This window comes from Mauremys reevesii, linkage group 1 (assembly GCF_016161935.1).
Source record: "Mauremys reevesii isolate NIE-2019 linkage group 1, ASM1616193v1, whole genome shotgun sequence".
Lineage (NCBI taxonomy): Eukaryota > Metazoa > Chordata > Testudines > Geoemydidae > Mauremys > Mauremys reevesii.
The window spans coordinates 335,716,181-335,741,785 of record NC_052623.1 but is presented as its reverse complement, the minus strand read 5'-3'; the positions used below and the strand labels follow the sequence as shown (position 1 = coordinate 335,741,785).

Sequence of the window (25,605 nt, the reverse complement as noted above, 5' to 3'; positions counted from 1 at the left end):
AGGAGTCTGATTTGTCTTGTGTACCCATAAGTTTCACCTCACTTAAACTACTTGCTTACAAAATCAGACATAAAAATAAATTGTCTCAGCACACTACTACTGAATAATGGTGTACTTTCTCGTTTACCATGTAATAAAATAAATCAATTGGAATATAAACATTGTACTTACATTTCAATGTACAGTGTACAGAGCAGTATAAACAAATCAGTCTGTATGAAATTTTAATTAGTACTGACTTTGCTAGTGTTTTTTATGTAGCCTTTTGTAAAACTAGGCAAATATCTAGGTTAGTTGATGTACCCCTGGTTGAGAACCAGTGCCCTAGTGTAGTACTTTTTGTTTAGTTCTAAACATCTATGATATGGCTCTCCCAAATCTTCCGGGGGAGACTATCAACTTTAAGTAGCTCATTCCATTAGAAAGCTTCCTCAGATTCAACCTACATTTACCCTTTAATCTTATTACTCATATGGAAGAAGCTTGATACAGGGATAAATCTCTAATCCTCCACTTACATATGCTGAGAATACCACTAACTCTGCTCTCTAGAAATGACAGTCTAGTATTGGTGTACTAATATGCCTGGAGTCTTAGCATTGTGCATGGGTAATATGGCACCCTACCTCAAGTAACTAATGCCATTCTTGCTTGAATTAGTAAAATTTCCTACTAGCGCTTCAAACTGTCTTTCAGGATACGACTCTGCACAAGTGTTACTGAAAGTGAAGTATCTCGAGCCACGAACCTTTTAAAAACAAATATGCTGTTACAGCTTGATGGTAAGGTTAAAATTTGGATTTTTATTCTTATTTTACTCATATGTTGATAACTAGAGTATTTTTTGCCTTCATTAGGGTCCACCCCCATCTGCGAGGACATTGGGAGACAGATGTTGTGTTACAATCGTAGAATTCCAATTCCTGAACTTGAAGCAAGAATTGAAGTAAGTAATGCAGGTGTTGTGTATTTTTAAATGAAGAATGTTAATGTAGCAGCTAGCAACTTAGTTGTATAGAGCAGGCGTGGACTCATGAGCCACCTGTGGCTCTTTCACAATTGAAGTGTGGCTTGTGGAGCATCCCCCATTCTCTGCCTATCAGACTGGGGGAGGAGGAGGGGAAGCTCAGGGCTCTGCTCTGCAGCTGGGTGGTGGGGCTTAAACCCTGAGATTTTCCCCCTCCCCCCTTTCCACAGGGCTGAAGTCCCAGCAGGCAGTCCTGGCTCTCAAACTTTTGAAGATTATCATTTGTGGTTCTGAGGGTCAGTAAATTTGGGCACCCTGGTATAGAGGATGAGAGGTTGTCTGAAACTTTGCTGGCTCTCTAGAACAATGGTCCTTAGTCTATTTACTGATGTGGGCCATATCCACACAGTATATATACTATCTCTGTATGCCCTGAGTATGTCAGTCACATAAGTCACAGCTGTGTGCTGATTGGGCCGCAAGCAGCTCATGAGTTGAAGTGCTGCTCTAGAAAGACATGGAAGCTAACTTACTAGCTGATTAGCTGTAGAACCATTTTATTATAATAATTCAACTCTGGGCTCCAACAGACTTTGTCCAAGACACTATTAACTTACTTTTCTTAAAACACTTTTCAGGCTATTGATGCCCAGACCATAAGAGAGGTTTGCACAAAGTACATTTATGACAAGTGCCCTGCCATCGCTGCTGTGGGTAAGCTTATTCTCCTTCACTGTTTCCTCACCATGCCAAGCTGCAGTTTAAATGGATGTCTTGACTAACTTTTTTTCATTTCCAGGTCCGATTGAACAACTTCCAGATTACAACAGAATCCAGAGTGGCATGTACTGGCTACGTGATTAGGAACACATAATAAATGTTTTAATGAGGATACCAGATTTCTAAAGTAGTTGTCACAAGGCATGAAGACAAACACATTTGATTATTTCCCCCCCCCCCCCCCCATTCAGTCCCAAAAGCCCTCCCCATGGGAAACAGCGTCCAAAAATTACATAAACCGTCACTTGGGGGAAGTCACCTTGACAATTATTCCTCTCCCTTTTGTATGTGGAGAAACTAATTTCAGAAAGTTAACATTTATTTATATGTAATTTGTCTAAAGAATAAAAACATGTACAGTATTTGCATTTTTATTATAAAACAGCACACAACAAAGATTGTCACTGAGTCTCATTTCTTTGCTTTAGCAGCATTCAACACTTGTTCTTGGGCAGCTTTCTTTGCTTTAACCATTTCAACAAGTTCCTGCAGAGTTAAAAAAAACAAATCTGTATATTTAATCAATCAAACTGTCAAATAACTAATCAGATGGTGACTTAACTGCCAACCGAAACAGGACTTTGGATAGCCAAGGGCCTGCCTTTGGAAAATACAAGTATTCATATGAGTTGATAATTCTGAGAAAGCAGAGGCTGGATATCAAAGCCAAGATGTGACATGACTAGTCACAGTTATGCTCCCTTTCCTACAATGATACAGCTTGGCTGGCTAACTTCCTCCTTTCATTACTCTGTCATGCTTGTTAACCTTAATTTGTGAGACAAAATAAAAAAAAATTACCTATTTAGACCAACTTCTGTTGGTGGAAGGGATGAGCGTCACGGAGCTCTTCAGAGGAAGGTAACCACAGTGTCTAAGGCCAGTGGTGCACTAAAAAGTTAAGTCAACCCAGCTACATTGCTCAGGAGAGTGAAAAATCCACATCCCCGAGTGATGTAGTTAAGTCACCATACCCCCCATGTAGACAATGCTAGGTCAGTGGACAAGTTCTTCCATTTACTTAACTACTGCCTCTTGGAGAGGTGGCTTAATTACAGTGACAGGAGAACCCCTCTCCTTGCTGTAATGGTAAAGTTTAGACATAGCTTAAGCTGAATATAAGATGCAGGAGACCACTTAAAATGAAGGCCAGTTAAGGGTTAGCAGTCAATAAGATGTTACAAATTGGTGTGTCATAATGGCTCATTATAACAATTTGTAACATACCTTTATTGCTCACTTAATTTTAAGCAGTCTCCTTCAGCATGTATGAACCTCTTGTTTCACAATAACAATGAGGAGGCCGGTGGCACCTTAAAAGTCTAACATTTATTTGGGCATAAGCTTTCTTAGGTAAAAAACCCACTTCTTCAGATACATGGAGTGAAAATTACAGATGCAAGCAGCATTATACGTGAAGAGAATGCCTGCATCTGTAATTTTCACTCCATGCATCTGAAGAAGGGTTTGTTTTTTACCCACAAAAGCTTGTGCCCAAATAAATCTGTTAGTCTGTATCCACAAAAACAGGAGGCTGGTGGCACCTTAAAGACTAACACAGCTACCCCCCGATACTTGTTTCACAATCTATTCCAAAGTGTATTTAGCATAGACATACTGGTTACTTTCCCCAGACCTGAATGAAAGCTCTGTGAAGCTCAAAAGCTTATCCCTCCCACAACGGAAGCTGGTCCAATGAAAGATTATTACCTCACCTACCTTGTATCTCTCATATCCTGGGACCAACTGTAATTTTTACCACTTGTTTTTCTTGAAGAATCAGCAGCTCTGGCAGTTGTGGAGACTGCAGCAGGCTAACCACATAATCATGGGATGAAGGCAAAACAGTATTTCCTACCTTATAGCGCTTCATGCAGTCTTTTTTTGACCGGCCTGGGACAGCAGCTGCTATTTTTTCCCATCTTTCAGGAGTATTTACTGGATACGTCTTCAAAGCCTGTTCTAAAAGTTTTTGCTCTTCTGTAGTCCAAGGGGCTGAATCTGTGACTAGTCCTGTTTCATAAAAAGCCATTGATAAATGAGACTAGTGATTGAAATATTAGATGTTTAGCCAGAAGTCCCCTAATTATATAAAACTTTGCCCCTGCCATGGGATGAGCTAGCGAGAATGCTGCTAAGAAATTGATATTCCTAGGAAACTTATGCTTTCTAAACCACTTAAGAAGCCTATAGCTGCTTCCCTTTGCATTTCAGTAAGGAAGTGATCATCTACTCCTAGAGCATGGTGGTCGATCTATTAGGAATCAATTTATCGCAGCTAGTGTAGACACAATAAAATCGATCGCTCTGCCATTGACTCCGGAACTCCACTGCGGCAAGAGGCGGAAGCGGGGTCGACGTGTAGCTGAAGTTGCGTATCTTAAGTCAACTCCCCACACTAGTGTAGACCTAGCCCTAGGAAAGCCCCTTAGGTATGGAAGTGTCCAGGACAGATCTTGGTATTCTATGCAAAGCCAAGCTCATCTGGGGAGAGAGCCCATACCGTCTTTGCCCCTATAGTGGATCTCCTGAACCCCACAGTTCCTGACAGCGTGGCTCTAGTGGCCCAGGTTGCTTCTGGGGAAATGAGAAGGAGCTTTAGGAGAGACAAGAGAGCCCTCCCCCCGCCCCACAAAACTGCATTAAATCTGACAGCTGGCACAAATGGATAAGTGTCCTGGGCCAACACATTCTTTGGCCATATTCTGCACTCACTGAAGTAAGGTTCTTATTGTACCTGCAGACATCCAAAGAGGAATCTGGGCCACTATCTTTTATCAAGCATAACTACAGGCATAGAATTGTTTGTGAAGGGCTGAAAATAGTTCTCTTACAGCCTTACCTTCAAATCGCTCTGAAGGTGCAGCACTCTCTGTCTGAGGTACCACTCCGTGCTCTTTTTTAAACTTATCAAAAGCTTTCTTGTTTATGTCGTCCTTTTGATGAGGGTCTGAGGACAATACAGATTCATTTAGTTGACAAGACCAGAGACCACAATGGGAAGTTTAAAAAGCCATACATAATGCCTAACACATCATCTAACAGATTAGCCTAAAGCTAGCATTCAGATCATTTGAAGATTAATGTAATGTTTCATTTCAAAGGTTAGCAATAAGGGTTGTTAGATGAAAACCAGGTGAGATATTAATCCAAAAGTGACACATCCAACAGCTTCAATCTTATTCTAATGTTTACACTGTACCATAAAAGCTGTTTTCCAGGGCACCTGGAGTCTGATCCTGCAGCCCTAATCACATGCTTAGTCCCACTGTAGCCAATTGGGATTGTTCCCAGGAGTGATGACTACAGGATGAGGCTCTAAATCTGTTAAGCGTTAGTGTGGATAACTAGCTCTATCAGCAGGTACTCAGGATATCGTCTGCCATTTTAAGTCTCTTTTTTGTCTCAGCAAGTAGCTTGGTACAAAGTGACTGAGAAACTCCTTTAAATAATGCACTGTCTCTAGTGGAATACTGAGCAGGAAGAAAGGAATGTCTCTTCGGTGTTCTTCGAGTTTTTATTTTCAGTAATGATTAATACGGATAGCAATGTGATGGTTCAGTCTTAAACTGAACTGCATCTCAACGACACAGCATGGTGCTTTAGCCGTTGCACAAGGCCTGTTTGTATTTCATGGTAAAATCTCTTCATCACAGCAGCACTGATCTAAAAATTCATCTTGACAAAGATGATTTCCACTCAGAATGAGCTAAAGCAAGTGGTTGTGCTAATAATGGCATCTGCTTTCACTCAATGAAGATAGAAACGGTTTCCATGAATGTTTTGTTTTGCATTTAAAGAAAAATAACTTATTACATAAATAATATAGAAGCACGCAGACCATCTTACAAAGATAATAAAGATACCAAGTTTCTGGAGGCTCTTTGCTTTATTGATGACATCTTTTGCTGTTCGTTTTATTCCAGTAGTAGAATGCAAGTTCATATAATTGGCAATAACTTCCCACCTATACCAAGAATGGAAAACAAACAATGCAAAATAGCATACGGTAGAATAGCAGTGAGAGAGATGTTTAATTTCTTAGCTAATTATAGTGAGTTCCATGCTTGCAATAGCATATATATAATCCTTAGCACTCTCAGTTCTTTGGAAACTAAATATGCTACTTTACGTCCTCAGTAAATGGAGTGCAGAACTTTTCTATTAAATTGCATTGAGGTTGGGTTGGCCTCTTACTAAGGTCTCTGCCCTGCACTGCACTGAGTTAAAATGAAGGGATTCTCTAAAGTGTACATGGAGGGACATTGTAGGGGCTCTACAGCAAAATACTGTTTCAGATGCTCTGAAATCTCACGAGGAATGCCACCAGTTGGAAAATGGGTTTGGTTTTTTTTTAAATTGTCTTTTACATTTAAAACATGAAAAAGTACCTTGAGTTAGTCCCAGCAGGGAAGAGGTTCACAGCTTTAATCAATAACTGTAAGTCATCTTCTGACCAGTTTTTACTTCCACCTCCGCCACCGGTTGTTGATCTCTCTGAACTCTTCGTTGCTTGGCGCAAACGAGCCTCTGCTTCTTCTCTTTCTCGCTTGATCTGTTCATTTATTTCTTCTATCTAGGTGAATAAAAATGTGCATCAATTAATTTTAACATTTTCTTCCACAAATCCAAAATGAAAGTCCCTTCTACATTTTCAGCTACTGGAATTGCTTCAAGCCTTCAACCTTCCCTGGTTTTCTTATTCTTATACATCACACTTGTGGAAAGAGAGTCTACCTGTTCCACCATTGTTTCTCCAACAGATGACATAGATATAGCTATGTGTAGACATACTCATGGGCACGCGAAAAAAACTGATGCATAATGAGTGCAAACTCATGAAATTAAACTAGACACTTTTCCAATATTTGAGCAACAATATTGTAGGGAAGTCTAGACTGACTGCTGACTCTTGGTCATTGGCACAGAGGCTAGATTTTGTTTGCATAATGAAGATAAGCAAAGATTGGGCCATTTTTCCCAGAGTAATTCACTATTGCTGAGGAATATGAATTTCCTAAACTTTTATGGGATATTACACCAGTTACTGACTGTGATGATTAGGTACTAATCTAAAATGCATAAACTCTTACTCTGCTGGCACCAGTGCATTAGACTAATCCTGAACTATGCTATTTATTGTGGAAGTAGCGGCAAAGTCTCGTTTCTTTGTGTTATGAAACAGGTCTTGGTGGCCATTCTTACCATGTAAAGAACCCAGTCTCAGATGCATATCTTAAGTTAATAGCCAACTTGTTTAGATGTTGTCAGAGAGTCAGGAAAGCTTAGTTAATCTAAATATTTTCATTACATTGATTTGACACCATGTATAATTACCTGTTTTTCTACAGCAGCCTTTCCTCCTTCCCTTGTCGTGGATGTAAGTGCTTCATTCAAGCATTGCAGACTAAAAATAAATTGTTAAGTTATATTGGAGATCTAGTAGAAAGATAGATATCAAAAAATAGAGTAAAGAGGGTCAGGAAAACGTACCTTGCTAGTTCAAGACGATCACAAAGCTTTTCCACCTCTTCCATCATTTTAACACACTCTGCCTCATTATCAGAAAAGTAATTCCAGTTCTGAAAGCAGAAATACATGTTTTCCATTGAAGATCTAGGACAATGAAATTCAAAGAGCATCTCAAAACACACCCATTCCTCCAGTATTACTGTAACTGGGGCTGAATAGGCTTAAAATAAATTGGATGTTTTTCATATAACTGAAATTGGACTATGGCTGTGTGCTTTTATATTTTGCTTTTTAGTTGATAGTCTTCATAAAGCTACAGTGGTTTGCCTTTACAGACCAAAACATCTCTTCATGTTGTGATTCTGTATTAAATAAATCTATAATGACATTTACTTGTAAACAACAATACAAGTGTTTCTGACACGTGGAGAAAAAACACTTTTACCTATGGACACAATTTCCACCGTCCACCTCCATTTATAAGGATAAACATACATGAGTGATTTGGCACAAAAGGAAAAGTTCTGGTCTAACCAGGTGTGATAAGTTCATTAATACGGTTTATATTCAGCTATAATGACATCTATACCTTGCACGTTGTTCTCAATTTTTGCCTTTCCTTCTTAATTGCTTTTTTCTGTATATCTTTTTCTTTTTTTGCCAGCAGTGCTTGTTGTCGAACTTCTTCCTCTTCCTTCTCCTTAGCCAACCGTGCTGCTTCTAATTCTGCTTGTCTTTGCTGCAATCAAAGGGAAAAAAATGTAGTAGATCTTCTCGTGTCAGATGCACAAGATGTGCTACTTTAACAAGGTGAATAAAACTATCAATACTTAAACGCTTGGAAGATTGACCCTTTAAGAAATAAATAAAAGGTGAATGTGCAAGCACATACGCACACGCTGCCTAGCATTAATTAACAAACACCTCACTAGCACTGAAGATACCCAGTTTCTAAGGGCTGATCTACAGTACATAGTTAAGCCAACATAAGGCAGCTTATGTTGACCTAATTATGTCAGTGTCTACACTACAGCCTTCCACCCACATAAGACCTATGTTGGTGTAGTTAGGGCGATGCATTGTCTGTGTAGACACAGTGTCTCTTACATCCACCACTGGCAGTCTTGTCAATTTCATGATAGGTGCTGTGAAATTGACAAGAAAGCTGGGCAGCTAGAACCCAGCTGCCCCCTGCTCCTCTGGAGAGCCGGGCAGCTTGAGAAGCCCTGGTGGCTCCCCCCTCACTGGGAGCCAGGGCTTCTGGGTGAGCAGTGAAAATGACAAGGCTCCTGCGGGGGGGGGGGGCGGGGGGAGGAGGGGGGGAGAGGGGGAAGGAGAACCTAGGCAGCTGGACCCTGCTTCCCGGGGGCGAGAAGCCTTGGGTGTCTTCCCCAACTCCTGGCGGGGAATGGGGAGCAGAGGAGGGGGGAGCCCATTGGGAGCCTGTGGGGCAACCAGGCTCCCAGGAGGGAGCTGAGAAACCGGACTCTCAGCTCCACACACTGCCCTTATTAGGTTGGTGGAGGCGTTCCTGGTGGGGATCTGCACCACTGACCCAAGGAGGGTAGTGTGGACATGAACAACTGCAGATTTACATTTTAGAAGAAATCTTATTCCTGCTCCAGGACCAGTCCTTAGAAAAATCTAATGGTTCTGTAAGCATTTGTGCTGCTCTTCTGAAGTGCTATTGCTGGCGCACTGCAAAATATGATTTTTTAAATCAAACCATTTGGATTAGCATCTTTTACTTCCCAACCTCTTCAATCACAGTAAGATTTTAGTAGCAGCTATCTCAGATTGCTAGAATTAGCAAGTGCATGCTACTGCTCATCTTCAGAGGGCTTTACAGATAATAACCAATCAGTCCATAGAGCACTCCCATAAAGTAAAAAATCACTTCAATTTACAGATGGGGCAACTAAGCCACAAATGTTAACCGGACTTGCTTGAGGCAGTAAAGGAAGTCTGCACTGAACAGGGATTTGATTTTAGAAGTTCCTGGCTGCCAGGGCTGTGTTCTGCCCACATCTCACTCTTAAAAGGGTCCCTGAATATAGCAATGCCTTTTTGGCACTGGAACAAGACTGAAAATAGCAAGCCTCAGGCCTCGGTGTAATTTTCAGTGTGTGGCCTCAATCAGATCTGGAAGCTGAAGCAGGTGATCAGGTACATTTAATTCTCTGAGTTTCTCAACCCATATAAACAATTTACAAACTTACTCTTTCTTTTGCTTCCTGCTCTTTTCGTTTTGCTTCTACCTTTGCTTTCTTTTCTGCTTCTTTCTTTGCCTTTTCTTCTTCCTTGAATTTCTTTATTCTAGGATCACAGCTGTATGCATTGTCTAGCAGAGGAAACAAAGCATTGTGTCCATGAAAGGGGACAGTAAACATTTTCACTGCTAGTTACCAAACACCTCTTCTTAAAAAGGCAGATTTTATACTTACCAACTAATGTCCTTATCCTGTTCATCTCTTCTTTTTTCCTCAGTGCTCTGGCTGCTCTGTTCTGTTTTTCTATCCACCTCCTCTCATCTCGACTACAAATTGGAAGGCATCGTGTTAGTTCAGCTCTGCCAATCACCAGCATTGTTAATGGTCTGTCAGGAATTCCATTATAAGAACCAATTTGCAGATGCTTCAAATTTTAACTGTAGTAAAAGCAGACTTACGAGCATAAGCTGTTGGCCCACAAAGGTCAAGTGCAAACCCTGAACCCTTGCACAACAGCTCAACCACACTACACAGTCTAACATAAAAGACAGTTCAGTAATCATAGGCTCATAGAAGTGAAGGACTGGTAAGGACCTCAATAGGTCACCCAGTCCAGGCCCCTGCATTCAAGGTAGGACTAACTAGTCTATTCCTGACAGGTGTTTGTCTAACCTGTTCTTAAAAACCTCCAATGATGGAGATTCTACAGCCTCCCTAGGCAATTTATTCCAGTGCTTAACCACCCTGACAGTTAGGAAGTTTTTCCTAATGTCAAAGCTAAACCTCCCTTGCTGCAATTTAAGTCCATTGCTTCTTGTCCTATCACCAGAGGTTAAGGAGAACCATTTTTCACCTCCTTGTAATGGCCTTTTATGTACTTGAAAACTATTATGTTCCCCCTGTCTTCTCTTCTCCAGACTAATACAGATAATCTGTATTTTCACTCTTTCCTCACAGGTCATGTTTTCTAGACCTTTAGTCTCTTCTTTTTTTTTGGCTCTCTTCTGGAAATTCTCCAATTTGTCCATCTCTTTCCTGAAATGTGGCACCTAGAACTGGATACATCTGGAACTTCTCATGTATTGCTTACAACACTCCTGCTAATATATCCCAGAATGATGTTTGTTTTTTTAAACAATGTTACACTGTTGACTCATATTTAACTTGTGAATCCACTATACCTTCAGATCCCTTTCCACAGTACTCCTTCCTAGGCAGTCATTTTCCATTTTGTATATGTGCAATTGATCATTCTTTCCTAAACTTTGCATTTGTCCTTTATTGAATTTCATCCTATTTACTTCAGACCATTTCTCCAGTTTGTCCAGATCATTTTTAATTTTAATCCTATCCTCCACAGCACTTGCAACCCCTCCCAGCTTGGTATCGTCTGCAAACCATATACATGTACTCGATGCCATTATCTAAATCTTTTATGAAGCAACTGAACAGAACCAGGACCAGGACCGATCCCTGTGGGACCCCACTCGATATGCTTTCAACTTGACTGTGAACCATTGATGATTACTCTATGGGAACGGTTTTCCAATCAGTTATATATCTACATTATAGTTAGGGCTCTGTATCTGTAACAGATTCCGTGTCTTTCTGCAACCTCTGTGACATCTGCAGTGGCCCATGAGGCTGATCCCTGGGCCAGCTGCTCAGGCGGCCCCAGGGACAGTTGCACCAGCGTTGCTGGAGCATCTCCACAGCCAGCCCCTCAGGCAGCCCCGCAGCCAGCTGCACCAGCCGCTGCTGGAGCTGCCCTGGGGCCAGCCGCACCGGCCACCACTTGGCTGGCCCCAGGGACCGCCTGGGCAGCGACCGATGCGGCTGGCCCTGGGGACCGCCTGGGCAGCGGTCCCAGGGGCAGCGGAAGCAGCCACAGCTTGGCAGCCCCTGGCAGCCGGTGCCGCTGGCCCTGGTGCCTCTCCCCAGAGCTGTGGCCCTCCGAGGACAGTCCCAAGCAGTGGCTCCCCCCAGGGTCCCTCCAGCAGTGCCACCTCTCCCCTGGGCCTTCCAGAGCAGCGGCCCCTCCAGCTAAGATTGAGTCAGGGGTATTTATAGTACAAGTCATGGACAGGTCACCAGCCATGAATTTTTGTTTATTGCCCGTGACCTGTCCACAACTTTTATTAAAAATACCCATGACTAAATACTTAATTATAGTAGCTCCATCTAGGCTCTTTCCTTAATTTGTTAATGAGAAGGTAATGTGAGGCAATATCAAAAACTCAAGTCAAGATATACCACATCTACTGTTTCCCCCATCCACAAGGCTTGTTACCCTGTCAAAGAAAGCTATTAGGTTAGTTTGACATGATTTGCTCTTGACAAATCTATGTTGACTGTTACTTATCACTAAGGCTACGTTTTAGTCATGGGTATTTTTAGTAAAAGTCATGGACAGGTCATGGGCAGTAAACAAAAATTCACGGCCCGTGACCTGTCCATGACTTGTACTATACCCCTGGCTAAATCTTGGGTGTGCCACAGATGCTCATGGGGGGACCACGGCACAGGGGGTGCCGCGAGTGCTGGGTGTGTGTGCGCGCGCGTGGTCTGGGGGGCGCCACAGGTGCCTAGATGGGAGCAGCCTGAGACTCCAGCTGGTGCTGGGGGGCAGGGGGAAGTTGGCAGGGCTGGCAGGCTCCCTACCTGGCTTCTCAGAAGCGGTGACATGTCCCTCCCTAAGCTCCTAGCACCGCACACTGCCAACTCCACAGTTCCCATTGGCCGGGAACCGCAGTCAATGGGAGTTGCGGGGGCGGTGCCTGTGGGCGGAGCTAGGAGCTGAGGGAGAGACATGTTGCCACTTCCGGGGAGCCCCCCGCAGGTAAGCACCATCCACCCTCACCCTCTGTTGATACTCACACCTTCTTGTCAACTGTTGTGAATGGGCCATATCCACCATGATTGAATTGGCCTCGTTAGCACTGACCCCCAACTCGGCAAGGCAACTCCCATCTTTTCATGTGTATATTTATACCTGCCTACAGTATTTTCCACTCCATACATCTGATGAAGTGGGCTATAGCCCACAGAAGCTTATGCCCAAATAAATTTGTTAGTCTCTAAGGTGCAACAAGGACTCCTCTTTTTTTTTTTTTTGCTGACACAGACTAACACGGCTACCCCTCTGAAACCTGAAACCTATTTCATTCTTTGACACGCTTACAAGTTTGGTTGATAAAGGTGACTGTGTAAATGTAATAGAGACAAGGTAGGTAAGGTAATATACTTAGACTTTTGTAAGGCAACTGACTTAATACAGTACAGTGATCTGACTAAAAAATTAGCACTAAACAATATTAAAGCACACTTTAAATGGATTAAGAACTGACTAACTCAGTGATCTCAAAAATTAGTAATCAATGAAGAATCATCATCGAATGGGGGTGCATCTAGTGGGGTTCCTCAGGGATTAGCCCTAGGCCAGATACTATTCAACATTTTCATCAATGATCAGGAAGCAAATATAAAATCGGTGCTGATAAAATTTATGAATGACACAAAAAGATTGGTGGAATGGTTATTAAGGATTAGGGCAGGGCAGTCATATAGAATGATGCGAGTGCCTTCACATCAAGACTGGATGCTTTTCTGGAAGATATGCTTTAGCCAAACACAAATTACTGGGCTCAATACAAGAGTAAGTTGGTAAAATGTAATGGCCTGTGATATACAGGAGATCAAACTATATGATCTGAGAGTCCCTTCTAGCCTTAAATTCTGCGAATCTACGAATTACAACTACTGGAAGGTTAAAGTAGGTAGAATGTAATTAACAATTGGCACTTGGTCAGGACAATTCAGTAATATCACTACTCCTGAGTGTCATGGGATCTTTAGTGGCATCAAGATGCCAGCAACTTGCTGTCTAAACACAAACAGTATCACTTCCATCCTCAGAGGAGAGTATCAAATCAGTGCTGATTCAGAGAGGACAGTGATACCTACTGAATCACCAGTACCACCCTGGCGCGATTTTGCTTTTGAGCTCTGTTGAGATCATAGCCTGAAGTTACACAAATGTACAAGAAATAAACACTTGGCACCTGTATAGTCTTGCCACCAGAGGATCTCAGAGCACTTCATAAACACACCTGTGACATACGCAAGAATTATTCCCATTTTACCAATGAAGAAATAAAGGCACAGAGTGTGACTTGTCCAAGATCACACAGCAAGTTAGTGGCAGAACCTGGAATAAAACTCAAAACTCCTCACTTACAGTCCCACACTCCAATAACTAGACTATCCTTCCTCCCTCCCTTCCCCTGATTTACAGCCTAACTACAAGGTGAAAAGTCTTGCTGTAATAATCAGTTAGCTCCTTATCAAAGACGTTTTACTTACATACCATTCTGCTTTTTCTTTTTCTTCTTCATCTAAATAAGAAAACTCTCTCCAAGAATCGAAATTATACCTATAGTAAATGCAAAATTAAAACAATGCAGGTGAGAGACACAATTTCTGATAAAACAAAAAGATAAAGCCATTTTAAAAGTGTCTGCATTTTTAATGTTAGATTTTAGTATGCAGTTAGACCGTTAGCGATCAGACCAACATTGTTGCAGTCAGTCAACTTGCCAAATTCAAGAAAAGCTATTCGTAAATATTATAGAAATAGATGCTGTCAGTCCATTTGCGAATCATTGTTTTTAAATTTGTTTAAATGTATTTTACCTCTGTTTATTTAGATGCCAGAGACCCTCTGAGTTAACTAGCATCTGTGGTTTTCTTAAGTCTTCTTCCATTTATAGAACCTGCCTATCCACCCAGTCTTACGTCAATGTTTTGGCCTCTTTCTTTTATGAAGAAAACACCAGTTGTAGCATTACTAACAACAACTACTCTGTCCCTCTACTACGTCTTTCAATCAAAGATCTCAAGCACTTGGTAAGCAAACAATTATCATTATCCCCGTTTTACAGAGCGGGAGTTCAAGGTCACACAGGGAGTCTTGGCAAAGCCAGAAACAGAAGCCAGGTCTCCTTACACTGAGGTCTGTGCTTTAGCAACAAGACATCCCTTCCCCTGCTGAATTGTCATACACAAACTGACAAAGAGTAAAGATGAAAGTAACCTAGAAATGAAGTAGTAGATTTATTTCACCTAGAACAGAGAACAGAAGAAGAAATCACTGGATGTTCACATCAGGGGAACAGGCTAGGGGAAAGAGAGTTGACTGTGTATAAATTGACTGGTACTGCAATTTGTTACTTAAAAAAAAAAAAAGTGCCAGTCAACTTTAGCTCAAACTAGGTTACAGTGTGTATGTTGCAAATTGCTGTTAATTAATCCCTTCTACAAACCTGACTCAGCATTACTTCTTGAAATTGTTATTACAGAGCCAGTGTGTGTAAGCAGAGTGGCTCTCCCTCCAAGAGCACAGGGCGGAGTTGCCAGTAGTAATTCACAGACTGGATTTTCTAGGGGTGGGAAGGTAGCCTTGTCACCACATTCATTCAAACCCTGACTATTCTGGTCAGATTGCCAACAAGGGTGCCAACTGTGTGGTGGTTTTATGTGGAAGACATATTAACTATGAACTAGAGTGAAACCAATTTGTTTCATATAAGGCATCAAAGAGCCACTGGGTCACTTCAGACCACTACCAGCCCAGAGGAGACTTCAACCAAGGATGTACAGCTCCGCAAACCTCTTAACATCCAGTATAGCACATTTTTAAAGTGATAGTATTTTATCTATAAACTGAAGCATTAACTTACCAGAATGAATAAAATGCATCCACATCTTCAAATGAAGAGTTCATGTCCCCCAGTTTAGGAACATTTTTCTTATTTGACCATCTGTAACAATGAATTGAACCTTGTTTAAAATGAAAGTTGTAAAGGGCATAAAACTGAGTCTAATAAAATAAAATTGAATTAAACTCAGTCTAGGTTCCTATTTGCTAGTTACCTGTTACAGGGGTTTTTTGGACTACAGAGAGACAGTGTCAATGCAACAGCAACCTTGCAGAGAGAAGCAACTGATTAATAAGCCAACAAAGGAAATCAGCAGCTATGCTGAAATTCTGGGCAAAAGGGAAGCATGTCACTCTTCTGAGAGAATGCGGAGGTGCGACACCAGCTACAACAGTGCCATGCGAACGCCCTCTCTCACTTTCAGGTGACATTGTAATTAAGAAGTGGACAGCATTATCTCCTGTAAATGTAAACAGACTTGTTTCTCTTAGCGGTTGGCTGAACAAGAAGTAGGACTGAGTGGACTTGTAGGCTCTGAAGTTTTACATTGTTCTGTTTTTGGGTGGAGTTATGTAACAAAAAAACCCTACATTTGTAAGTTGCACTTTCATAATAAAGAGATTGCACTACAGTACTTGTATGAGGTGAATTGAAAAAAACTATTTCATTTGTTTATCAATTTTATAGTGCAAATATTTGTAATAAAAAATAAAGTGAGCACTGCATACTTTGTATTCTGTGTTGTAATTGAAATGGATATATTTGAAAATGTAGAAAAACATCAAAAAATATTTAATAAATTTCAATTGGTATTCTGTTTAACAGTGCAACTAATTACAATTAATTTTTTTAATTGCAATTAATTTTTTGAGTTAATCACATGAGTTAACTGCAATTAATCGACAGCCCTAATTGCAATCTCATGCAATATATTTGGGGACCACAGTGTATTAAATTTATGTATTATTATGGGCCAGGGATTATATGCAATTTCAGGAGGGAGGCTTACCACAACTCCTCCAGGAACCAAAAACAGTGGGGGATGATTAAGGAAAATAATTCAGGTTGTAAACACTTCAAGAGAGATACAACCCCCCTGGGAGGATTGCATATACTGGTTCAAATTGAGTTTTTCAGATACCAACAGACAAAGAAAGGACTTTTGATAGAAAAAGGCTGGGTTTACACTGACTCAGGGCCTTCTTTCTTATCTAAACAGACAATACCTTATACCCAAAAGGGGCCCCAACCTTTGTGGAAGTGTTGGAAAGACTTTGGCCTATGAGGGCCCCATAAGACTGATGGGTGACTCTTGCTTTGTTTAGTCTGTATTTAAATCTGTTTATTGTTTTTTATATACTTTCTCTGTAATGCTTTTACCATAACAATAAATGTGCTTACTTAGAAAGAGCTCTATGGTATCTTGTAACTGCTGGCAATACACTGTTCATAGCACTCAGAAAGAGGAGAAAAGGAAAGCACAGGTGCTGGCTTTTAAGCAGACTGGTTTGCTGGGGATATTAGTATAAGGCAGGGAGCCGTTCAGCCTTAAAACCCTGGTCAAGAGGGAGAGAGATGGGGGTCTCCCTCCCAAGAGGTGATGGCTGGGAGATGGAAACCTTAAGTTGGTGCTCTTAAGGAAACCACAGAGGAAGAATACAGGAGCCGTTACCCTGAGACATAATTAAACTAAACTCTTGCTAAATCATTATGTTTCCTAGCCACACTTAAAATCTTGGGGAAAGAACCCACTAGTTATAATCATAATGCCATATGGAACTGCAAATGGCCGATTCCCATGCAATCGAAGCCGGAATGATTGTGACATAGCTCACCTGGCATTCCTTTCAAAAATTGGTGAAAAAACTTCAAAGAAATTTTCCTTTGCTTCACTTTTAGAAGGTACAGAGTTATCAAAAGTAGGATCTATGCTGTTAAATGCTCGTCTCTTCACAGGATCAGACAAAATTTCATAAGCTGGAGAAAAAAGTTAAAGGCCATAAAACACCAGGTTGGAAATGAATGTAGATACAGGAGCTTCTTGGAGGAAATGTTATAGATAAATTTCTAAACACTTAAAAATAAAAATCCACCATATTTTAGACTTCTGTGGTTTTAACATTTTTGTTGTTGTGACTGCAAGAAATTTGCTGTCAACTCCTGAAAATGGTCAGTAACAAAAGCACTGAAGAGGAGCAAAAAGCTTATAAAAAACAGCCAACAAATTTAACCCTTAAAGTACAGCTATAAATGGCAAACCAAATTATGTTAAACTAAGTGTGTAATGGTAAATTCAGTCCAGTGCACTGGGAGTTCGGGTGAAACTCCTTTAGGCCTCAATTCTGTAATCACACCTATGTAGACAGGTCCTTGTACCTGTGTGGTGTCCCATGGACTTCCCTAGGAATTGTCTGTGCAAGTCTGATTACAGGATCGGGGCAATAACAAGAGCTATCAACTGAAATACTTATGTCTTCTGCTGCAAGTGTCACTGGAACTTCAAAATGGAGCATTAAGCAGCATTCTAACATGGCCATTAACACCTAGGGGGTCATTCACTTTGCAGGTTATGTAGACAGGGGCTTGGCGCATCCCTCCATTCTACCCCACAGCCACTCTACATGCCACCTCTCCTCCCCATCCATTTCAGGGATTTCCTGCAACTGCACCACCCCTTCCTTATGTCTGGGGCCATGTGTCCCCCTCTTGTCCCCTTCCCCCCATACCACTAACCCTCATTCCCCACCCCCTTGTCTGGGTCTCTGTGTACCCCCCATTTCCCACATCCCTGCATTGTATTCCCTCCTGTCAGAGTCTGTGCGCCTCCCCTTCCTCTGTCCACTCATCTCCCTTCCCCATCTCCCAGCTTCTACACCCATCAGCTCGGCTCTCCTGCTCCATGTCCCTGCTTCCCTCATCACCATCTACCCCCACTCCTATTCCCTTTGGCTCCCTGCTTTGTCACCCCATCACCACTACTCACCTCCAGGTCCCTGCTTCCTCCTTCATTCCCCTCTTCTGCACAGGTCCCCGCTTCTCCTAGAGCCACTGCCCCATCCCTGTGGCCCCTGCTCCCCCCACACCCTTAGGTTCTGCTTCCGCTCTACAACCCCCCCCCTCTTAGGCTTTCTTATTTCTACTAGACTGCAAGATACGGACAATCTCCCCACACAGCAGCACCAGGCAGTCTGGGACTCTAGTTTCCCCCTGAATCTGGCTTTTCCGGTATTCCAATTTGCACCAAAATCAGTAGGGTCATAGAGCTAGGTGGGAAACAATGTTCCTATCCCACAAAAAAATTTGAGATGTCAGAAATTTCCCCCCATCTCAAACTGGGATAAGAAGTCAAAACTTCAATAAATTTTCACAATCAATCAATCAATCAAAAAAAAAAAAAGACGTGAGGTCAATCAAAACATTGTTAGGTAATTTTGAAAGTTTCATTTGAATTTTGACATTTAACAAAAGACTGTACAGTAATTAACTTATATTTCAAAATGAAAGTTATTTTGAACCAGAAAAACAAGTTTTTTTTTGTTTTCAAAATGGGACGTTCATGACATTTAAAAACTTTTTTCAAAATTTTCAAGTACAGAAATTTGTCGGACTGATTCTTTCCCATGCAAAGTTTTAATTTCAGTGAATTGGCATTTTTTGACTAAAAACATTTTGTTGAAAAATTCCTGACCAGCTCTACAAGGTTATGCCCATTAATGCCTAGAACATTCCTGGAAGTTTAGAATTGATCAGATGCCGTATTCCAAAGTTATCTATCATGTTATAGACAGATAAATGCTATTGAGTTAAGCACAAGACCTTGCTTTGCTTGGCCAACTATGGATAATAGATAACAGTGTCTATTGACTTGAGCTAGGGTATCAGCTTCTTTAGCTCAACTGGCAGAGCAATTGCACAAGAAGTCAGGTCCTAGTACCGCTAGTGACTTCTCCCCCTTCAAATTAGTCTATTACCTGGCATAGTAGCATGCCAGTTTATTTTAGGAGATACATAGCTACTTTTATTGGTTCATGTTAGTATATATTGCTATATATGCATCTGACAAAGTGGGTATTCACCCACGAAAGCTCATGCTCCAATATGTCTGTTAGTCTATAAGGTGCCACAGGACTCTTTGCTGCTTATAAAGAATCTACTTTAACTGCCCTCTCCTATCACTTGGCATGAAATGGGAAACCGATGTTCTGCAGGTCAGCTGTGAAATAAGACCAGCAATTCTAGAATTGTTTCCAACAGAAGGAAAGCTATTTTAATTTGAGTCTACTTCTTGAAACAACTTGATAAAATGGTAAACTAATTTTTTTCTGGTTTTACAGCTATCGATCAAACTATACAAAGAGTAAGAACTAGAATTGAAGCACTGTAAAAATGCTTATCAGATTAAACTAGCACTGTTATATTTTCCTCCAAATCTCTTACCTTTAGTTATACAGGTAAAATAGTCATTGTCACCTTCACCTATCTGCTCTCCTGCAGCTTTTCGCTTGTCTGGATGATGTTTCAAAACCATGGCTTTATCTAGCAACAAATAAGTTGAGTTTAGACACGTTACACCACCTATGTTTCACTTTGTAATTTGGAAAATAAACAAAACAGCACCATAATCATGATCTGCATTTCTTTATTCAGATTTTTTTTTTAGTATCAGGAAGGAAACCGAAATGAGTAAATAGACCCTCCTGAATTTAATAATATCACTGAAAATTAGAATCCAGTGTTAGTTAAAAAATGTTTCCACCATATGCCAGGAAACAAAATAATCATAACTACAGACTATCTTTACCTCTCTTTCCAATCAACTGGAACCAGCACCACTTTCTCTGGGACTTCTAATATTCCAACCCCCTGGCATCTTCCAAATGACAGCATCCCTAAACCTGCAATGAGCTCTGCTGGGGCACAGGGGTCTGCCTGGAGTAACTTGCAGGACTGGGGTCTTACTGACTACAGAGGAAAAACTATAAAACAAACTTTGTACAAAGTGCTGTCAAATGCAAATATTCAACAAACTGCTAAAATAAATACAAAAATTCTTTAATTTACAATATTAGGTGTTACTTGTAACTAGAGTAGGTAAAAATAATTTAGAAAGAATTGGACTTTTATATCAACAGTGTCCCTTTATAGGAGTTTCATCGCAGATTCAGTTTTTAAGGAAAATAACTAAGGCCGCGATCCTGAAAAGATGTAGGTATATGCTTAATTTTATTCACAGTGCATGAAGTTGAGCATGTGTGCCAGTCTTTTCAGGATCAAGGCCTAAACCAAGAGAGTGCTAAATTCTAAGCTGTATCTTTCACATATGAAATCTTTACTGAAGCTGAAAACCACAGGATTGTAGCGGAGACTTCCAGGAGGAAACCATACTTAGTTATTTTAACCCCTCTGCTACAAGTTCTAGCTGCAGCCTCCCTTCAGTGGTAGAACTCTGCAGCATTCAAAGTTGTACTGGAACCAGCACAGGAAATGCATTTTACCCCCCTTATCAGATATATGAAGCAGTACTGGAATGATGACATAAATCTACGGCTTGTGAAAGGAACCAGATTAAAGCCTCAAATTCGCAGAACAGGAACAGTGGATGAATCAAAAATGAAAGCTCTCTCATTTTCACTCCAATATGCCCTAACTCTGTATTGATAGGACCACCTATGAGGAGAGGGTATTGCAGGCTCCTTGGACTATTTAGTCCTTGGCCCTTCTGTCAAAACAGTTAACAAATATGGTAATTAGCATTAATTGGGATGGTGGTTCACGTAAAGTGAACATGACCATTGGGAACATAAACATTTACACTCAGGAGTAAACTGTCTTAATGCACACGAGACAATGGGTTAACCCTTTGGAGACAATGAGTTTATTCACATGCATAAGTGTTTGCAGGATCAACCCCTAAATCCATCAATTTATTTCACAAAGGTCATTAACTAGTTATCATAACAGTTTTAAATACTGTTCAGCTAAATATTTTACTATTTCTCCTATAAAGTTATCTCTTTACTGTATTACTTTAAAGCACTAATTACAATTTTAGAATATGACAGATACTGCTTTTTAAATTTCTAAATGTATAAATGCCATAAAACATCCCAGAACACAGAACTGTACAGATTAATCACACTTCACGCCTTATGATAAACTTGTGTCATGTCACTAAGCAGTGTAACTGCATGAGCTTCCTTGTCTTATTGCTTAATTAACTGTAATATTAAGAAGACTGTAACATTAGCTTAGCATATGAGAACTTAAAGGTTGTTAACTACATGCTCTATCCCAGACCTCAGGAACCAAGTACTTTTTCTGCTGACAACATAGTAAACATCCCTTTTATGTTCAAATCAGGGAAAAGCAAACTTCTCAATAATCTAAATTATCACAAAATCAAATTATATGTAACAAAACCTTTGATTACGTGCTAATTCAGTAGTTACAACCTTATTCCTATATGACATTAATTTAAAAGACTGGAATAATAAGAGCAGTAACTAAATTTTTCTGATAACATTCAATAATTAAACAGTTAACCAATGTTACAATGTAGGTACTCATAAATAGGCTTCAAAGGTAACAACCCCCTTCAGCTGAAGGGGACCAGATCTTGTTTCTTTAAGTGCTATTCTCTCAGCTAGGCTGACTGCAAACTCAAGAAGACAAAGAGTGGGTTGGATTATATTGTCAAGGTTGTCTCTGAAAAGCAAGGCTAGATCAGAAAGCTCAGAGTCTGAAGATTTCTGTCTGAGGTGTTTGGAATTCACTAAACTTTCAGACCTGCAGGTTTTAGATGTCTGAGATGAATGAAAAAGTTGGTAAGCGAAACAAATCCAGCTTTATAGTGAGCACTCTTAAGTGAAATGAATATACTCTTGGTCCATAAAGTGTACATATTTGTATTTACAATATGGAATTGTATACACAAGATAAAAAATACTCTGTTCTAACACCACTAATAAGAAATGCAGTTACTTACGGGCTGCTTTGATTTGTTTCTGAGCGGCCCTGTATCTTATGTGTCCCAGTCCAAGAACTGCATAGTGATCTTGATTCTGATAAAGAAATATAAACATTAATAACCATAGCTACCTGTAATCTAGTAGAATTCTCTTATGGACTTTAAAAACAAGACCACATATGCAGACCAATTGAAAGGTTTCTTTACGTAGCTTCTTTTGTGAGGAGCAAAGAGAGGCAGCAATCTCCTCTCTGTGTGTAAAGATTAGAAAAAGGCAATTTGAACAATTCTCCCAGACTATAACAATGTCAAACTACAAATTGAGTAGTTACAAAATAAGCTATTGTTATAAAAATGCATCCAGTTTAACACAAATTCATATAGCTATAGGATTTTACAAAATACAGATGAATGCGTACCTCAGTTTGTCAAGAAATGTTATGTTGAAAAGGTGCCTGGATTCCCCAGAAGAAGAAAAACAACATTGTCTTACTGAGCGTCACTTGATTTTAGTGGGTTTAGGACTGGATCTCAGGCCAATCAGTTCACTAATTGCACCCCCAGTTAAGCAGGAAATGGAGCGTCAAGGCTAAGATCTCCTTCTGATGCGCATTTATTAGGGTATGTCTACATTAGAAATGTTACAGCAGCATAGTTGCGCCATGGTAGTGTAGACAGTTCTGTCGCTGTAGTATACCCACCTTTCTGATAAGTGGTTGCTAGGTTGATGGAAGTCTTCCGTTGACCTAGGAGTGTCTACACTGGGGCTTAGGTCAGTTTATTTACATTGCACAGGGCGTGAAAGTTTTTATAGCCTTGAGCCATATAGATAAGCCAACCTAATTTTGTACTGTGGACCAGCTCACAGTCTACTTAACAATAGGAAAGTTACTGACACTTTGTAAAACTATCTTCACTTAAACTGTTGGATTTGCATTGCTGTAGTACTTCAATGTAGTCACTACCTACACCAACAGGAGGGGTTCTCCTGTCAGTGCAGGTAATCCACCTCCCTGAGAGGCCATAGCTAGGTCAACGGAAGAATTCTTCTGTCAACCCAGCACTGTCTAAACCAGTGGTTAGGTCAACATAGCTACATCTCTTAGTGGTTTGGATTGTTCACACCCCTGGGAGATATACCTATGCTGATGTAGGTTCCCAGTGTAGACCAGTCTTTAGTCACCCGACTACCTGTGGAATACAAAAAGGAAGCTATAGGGCTAAAGAACTTGGAAAATCCAGATGAGGAAAGGAAAAGGAACAAGTATTTAGATATATTTGCTGTGATGCTTCTAGCAAAATAACTAACTCAATGTTCACGTTAGTTGTATACCTTCCAGTCCTTTGGATCAAGTGTTTTTAACATAGGAAATTCCTCAAGCTGCAATTCTTCATCCCCTGACTCTTCAGAGAGCTCTTTCTCATCCTCCAGTTCTTGGAAAGAGGCAGAAACATTTATGCTTCTCCTCTTAATAAATGCTTCAAACCATCTTCCCACAGGTTCAACTTGACAAAGCACAGAAGCTGTAAACAAAAGTATAAGAGAAACTTAGCTTCATTTTCTGGTTTAGAATTTTCTTTCCATCCTGAACCCAGAAGTATTTCACCAAATGTCTAATCAGATACCACAGCCAGGAGACATTTTAATTCACATTTAATAAAACTTGTATCAAAGGTTGTATCAACTTGCAAAATAGTCCACTACTTTGTTTATGCCAAGTGCGTTACTGTATTTTCAAATGCTGAAATGTCATCAAATTAGAAGGACATGCCAAGTTAAATCTTATTTTTAAATAACATTATTTCCTTTGTCATGAACATGGGAGGAAAGGGGAGGTTGCTAGCAGTAAAATATTGAAGTTAAGATTAACTCTTATCATTTATGTTAACTCTTTACACATCACTCCCTTGTGACAATGAAATCAGATTGGTTAATTTCACTCACTGGCATAATAATGCAATCTTTGCATTAAAACCACTAAAGGGTAATGTTCAAATACAACAAAACCAAATAAAATAGGGTACTTCATGAGCTAAATGCTTTTCTATTTATATAACATAGATTTGCAAAACCTGCATTTTAAGCTCAACTATATAACAGTGACTTTTGAATCCTCTTCTTTCTTTTAGATATTAAATTGCTCCGAATTAAACAGAAAAAGGATCTGATTCAGAAAACACGTAAGCATGTGCTTAATTTTGGATTTCAATGGTATTATTTGCAGGAGTAAAGTTAAACATGTGTAACTGCTTGCAGCAAGCAAACAAAAGCATTCCTCACCCCATAAAAGTTCCTACACTGTTGCCCCTATGCAACAGCTATGAGAAATGGAAGGGTTGCTTACTGAGCAGCATGCCCAAATTAAACTACCAGCTTAAATACCTGCTTTTGTCTATCTCGAAATACTGTATTAGACGTTCTATGTACAGTACTTCAGTACTTATTCATTAACTCCCTAAAAATACCAATGGTTTGGCACTGAGAGCACATATTTAAGTTTAGCAGCATCTGGCTTCCTGTTAAAGGGGTGGGCTGGGCAATCACTGCTTAAAATCTAACACAGTCAGTCTAACAGGACTTTGCCAAAAAAAAGGAACCTTTATTTGGAGAAACCTATGCAACAACACTTGCTGCAAGTTTGTTACAGTTGTAGGAACCCTATAAATCATCCTTGCCCCTTAAGGACCCTGCAATCCTTTACATGACGTCAAAGGCAATAAAGTTAAGCACATGCCGAAGTGTCTTCAGGATGGTGGCCGTAGGTGGTAGCATATCGCAGGCTGTAGGAGGGGGGATGTGTCTGGCTGGCCCCAGGGGCATTTGAGTGCTGGGTTGTGCTTGGCGCTGTACAAGGACGCAGTCCTGTCCCAAGGATTTCACGTTGCGCGGAGGCCCGGGTGACCTGGCTCGGACAAGCGGAGCTCTGGGCTCTCTGGGAACAGCTGCTGGGCGCGGGGCGTGACCCAAGCAGCGGCGCGGTCACGCCCAGGGGCCCTCGGTGAGTTAGCGCGGACCCGGGGGGCGTGAGCCAGGAGCTGCCAGGGGAAGCCGGGGCGGCGCTGCACGGCCACGCCCCGGCCCGAGCCCCCTGCAGCGGGACCCGGCGCTCCCGAGGGGGCCGGGAACGCAGACGATGACGCGGGGCGGTGGCGGGGGCGGAGCCGCGTGGCCCGGGGTGCCCGGGGGGAGCGGGGCAGGGAAGGCACCTACCCGCTGACAGGGCTCTGGTGACCGCGGTGACCTGCCCTTCCTCTGCCCCCCGCAGCATCGTGGCGGCCGGGGGCTGCTCCCCGCTGCGCCCGGGCCGGAGGCTCCGAACTCGCTCGCTCCCTCCCTCTCGCCAGTTGCCAGGAGCCGGCGCATGGAGAGATACCCGGCAACCACTTCCGGGTCCCCGCGCGCGTCACGCGCTAACCGGCCCCCCGGGACCCAGCCCCGGAGCCGAACGGGCCCCGCTTGGCGACGTTCCTGCGCTGCAGCTCGCGCAGCCG

At 41.3% G+C, this 25,605-nt stretch overlaps 2 protein-coding genes across 2 annotated transcripts in view; one reads left to right on the top strand and one right to left on the bottom strand.

Annotated features, from left to right (window-relative positions):
- Positions 1-2,209, top strand: part of PMPCB (peptidase, mitochondrial processing subunit beta) — a 12,187-nt gene extending 9,978 nt beyond the window's left edge. The window contains exons 10-13 of the mRNA XM_039517625.1: positions 697-782; positions 858-946; positions 1,606-1,681; positions 1,767-2,209. Coding sequence (XP_039373559.1) covers positions 697-782; positions 858-946; positions 1,606-1,681; positions 1,767-1,831 — 316 coding nt within the window. The 3' untranslated portion in view covers positions 1,832-2,209. The remainder of the gene's footprint in view (positions 1-696; positions 783-857; positions 947-1,605; positions 1,682-1,766) is intronic.
- On the bottom strand, positions 2,103-25,605 carry DNAJC2 (DnaJ heat shock protein family (Hsp40) member C2). The gene is made up of 17 exons (XM_039517616.1): positions 25,325-25,605; positions 23,447-23,637; positions 22,132-22,207; positions 19,584-19,682; positions 16,982-17,123; positions 15,168-15,248; positions 13,796-13,861; positions 9,664-9,755; positions 9,439-9,560; positions 7,809-7,958; positions 7,241-7,329; positions 7,085-7,154; positions 6,139-6,323; positions 5,614-5,714; positions 4,590-4,697; positions 3,606-3,760; positions 2,103-2,233 (listed from the first exon to the last, which is right to left on the bottom strand). The coding sequence occupies exons 1-17, from the start codon at positions 25,380-25,382 to the stop codon at positions 2,159-2,161; spliced, it is 1,860 nt and encodes a 619-aa protein (XP_039373550.1). The 5' UTR covers positions 25,383-25,605; the 3' UTR covers positions 2,103-2,158.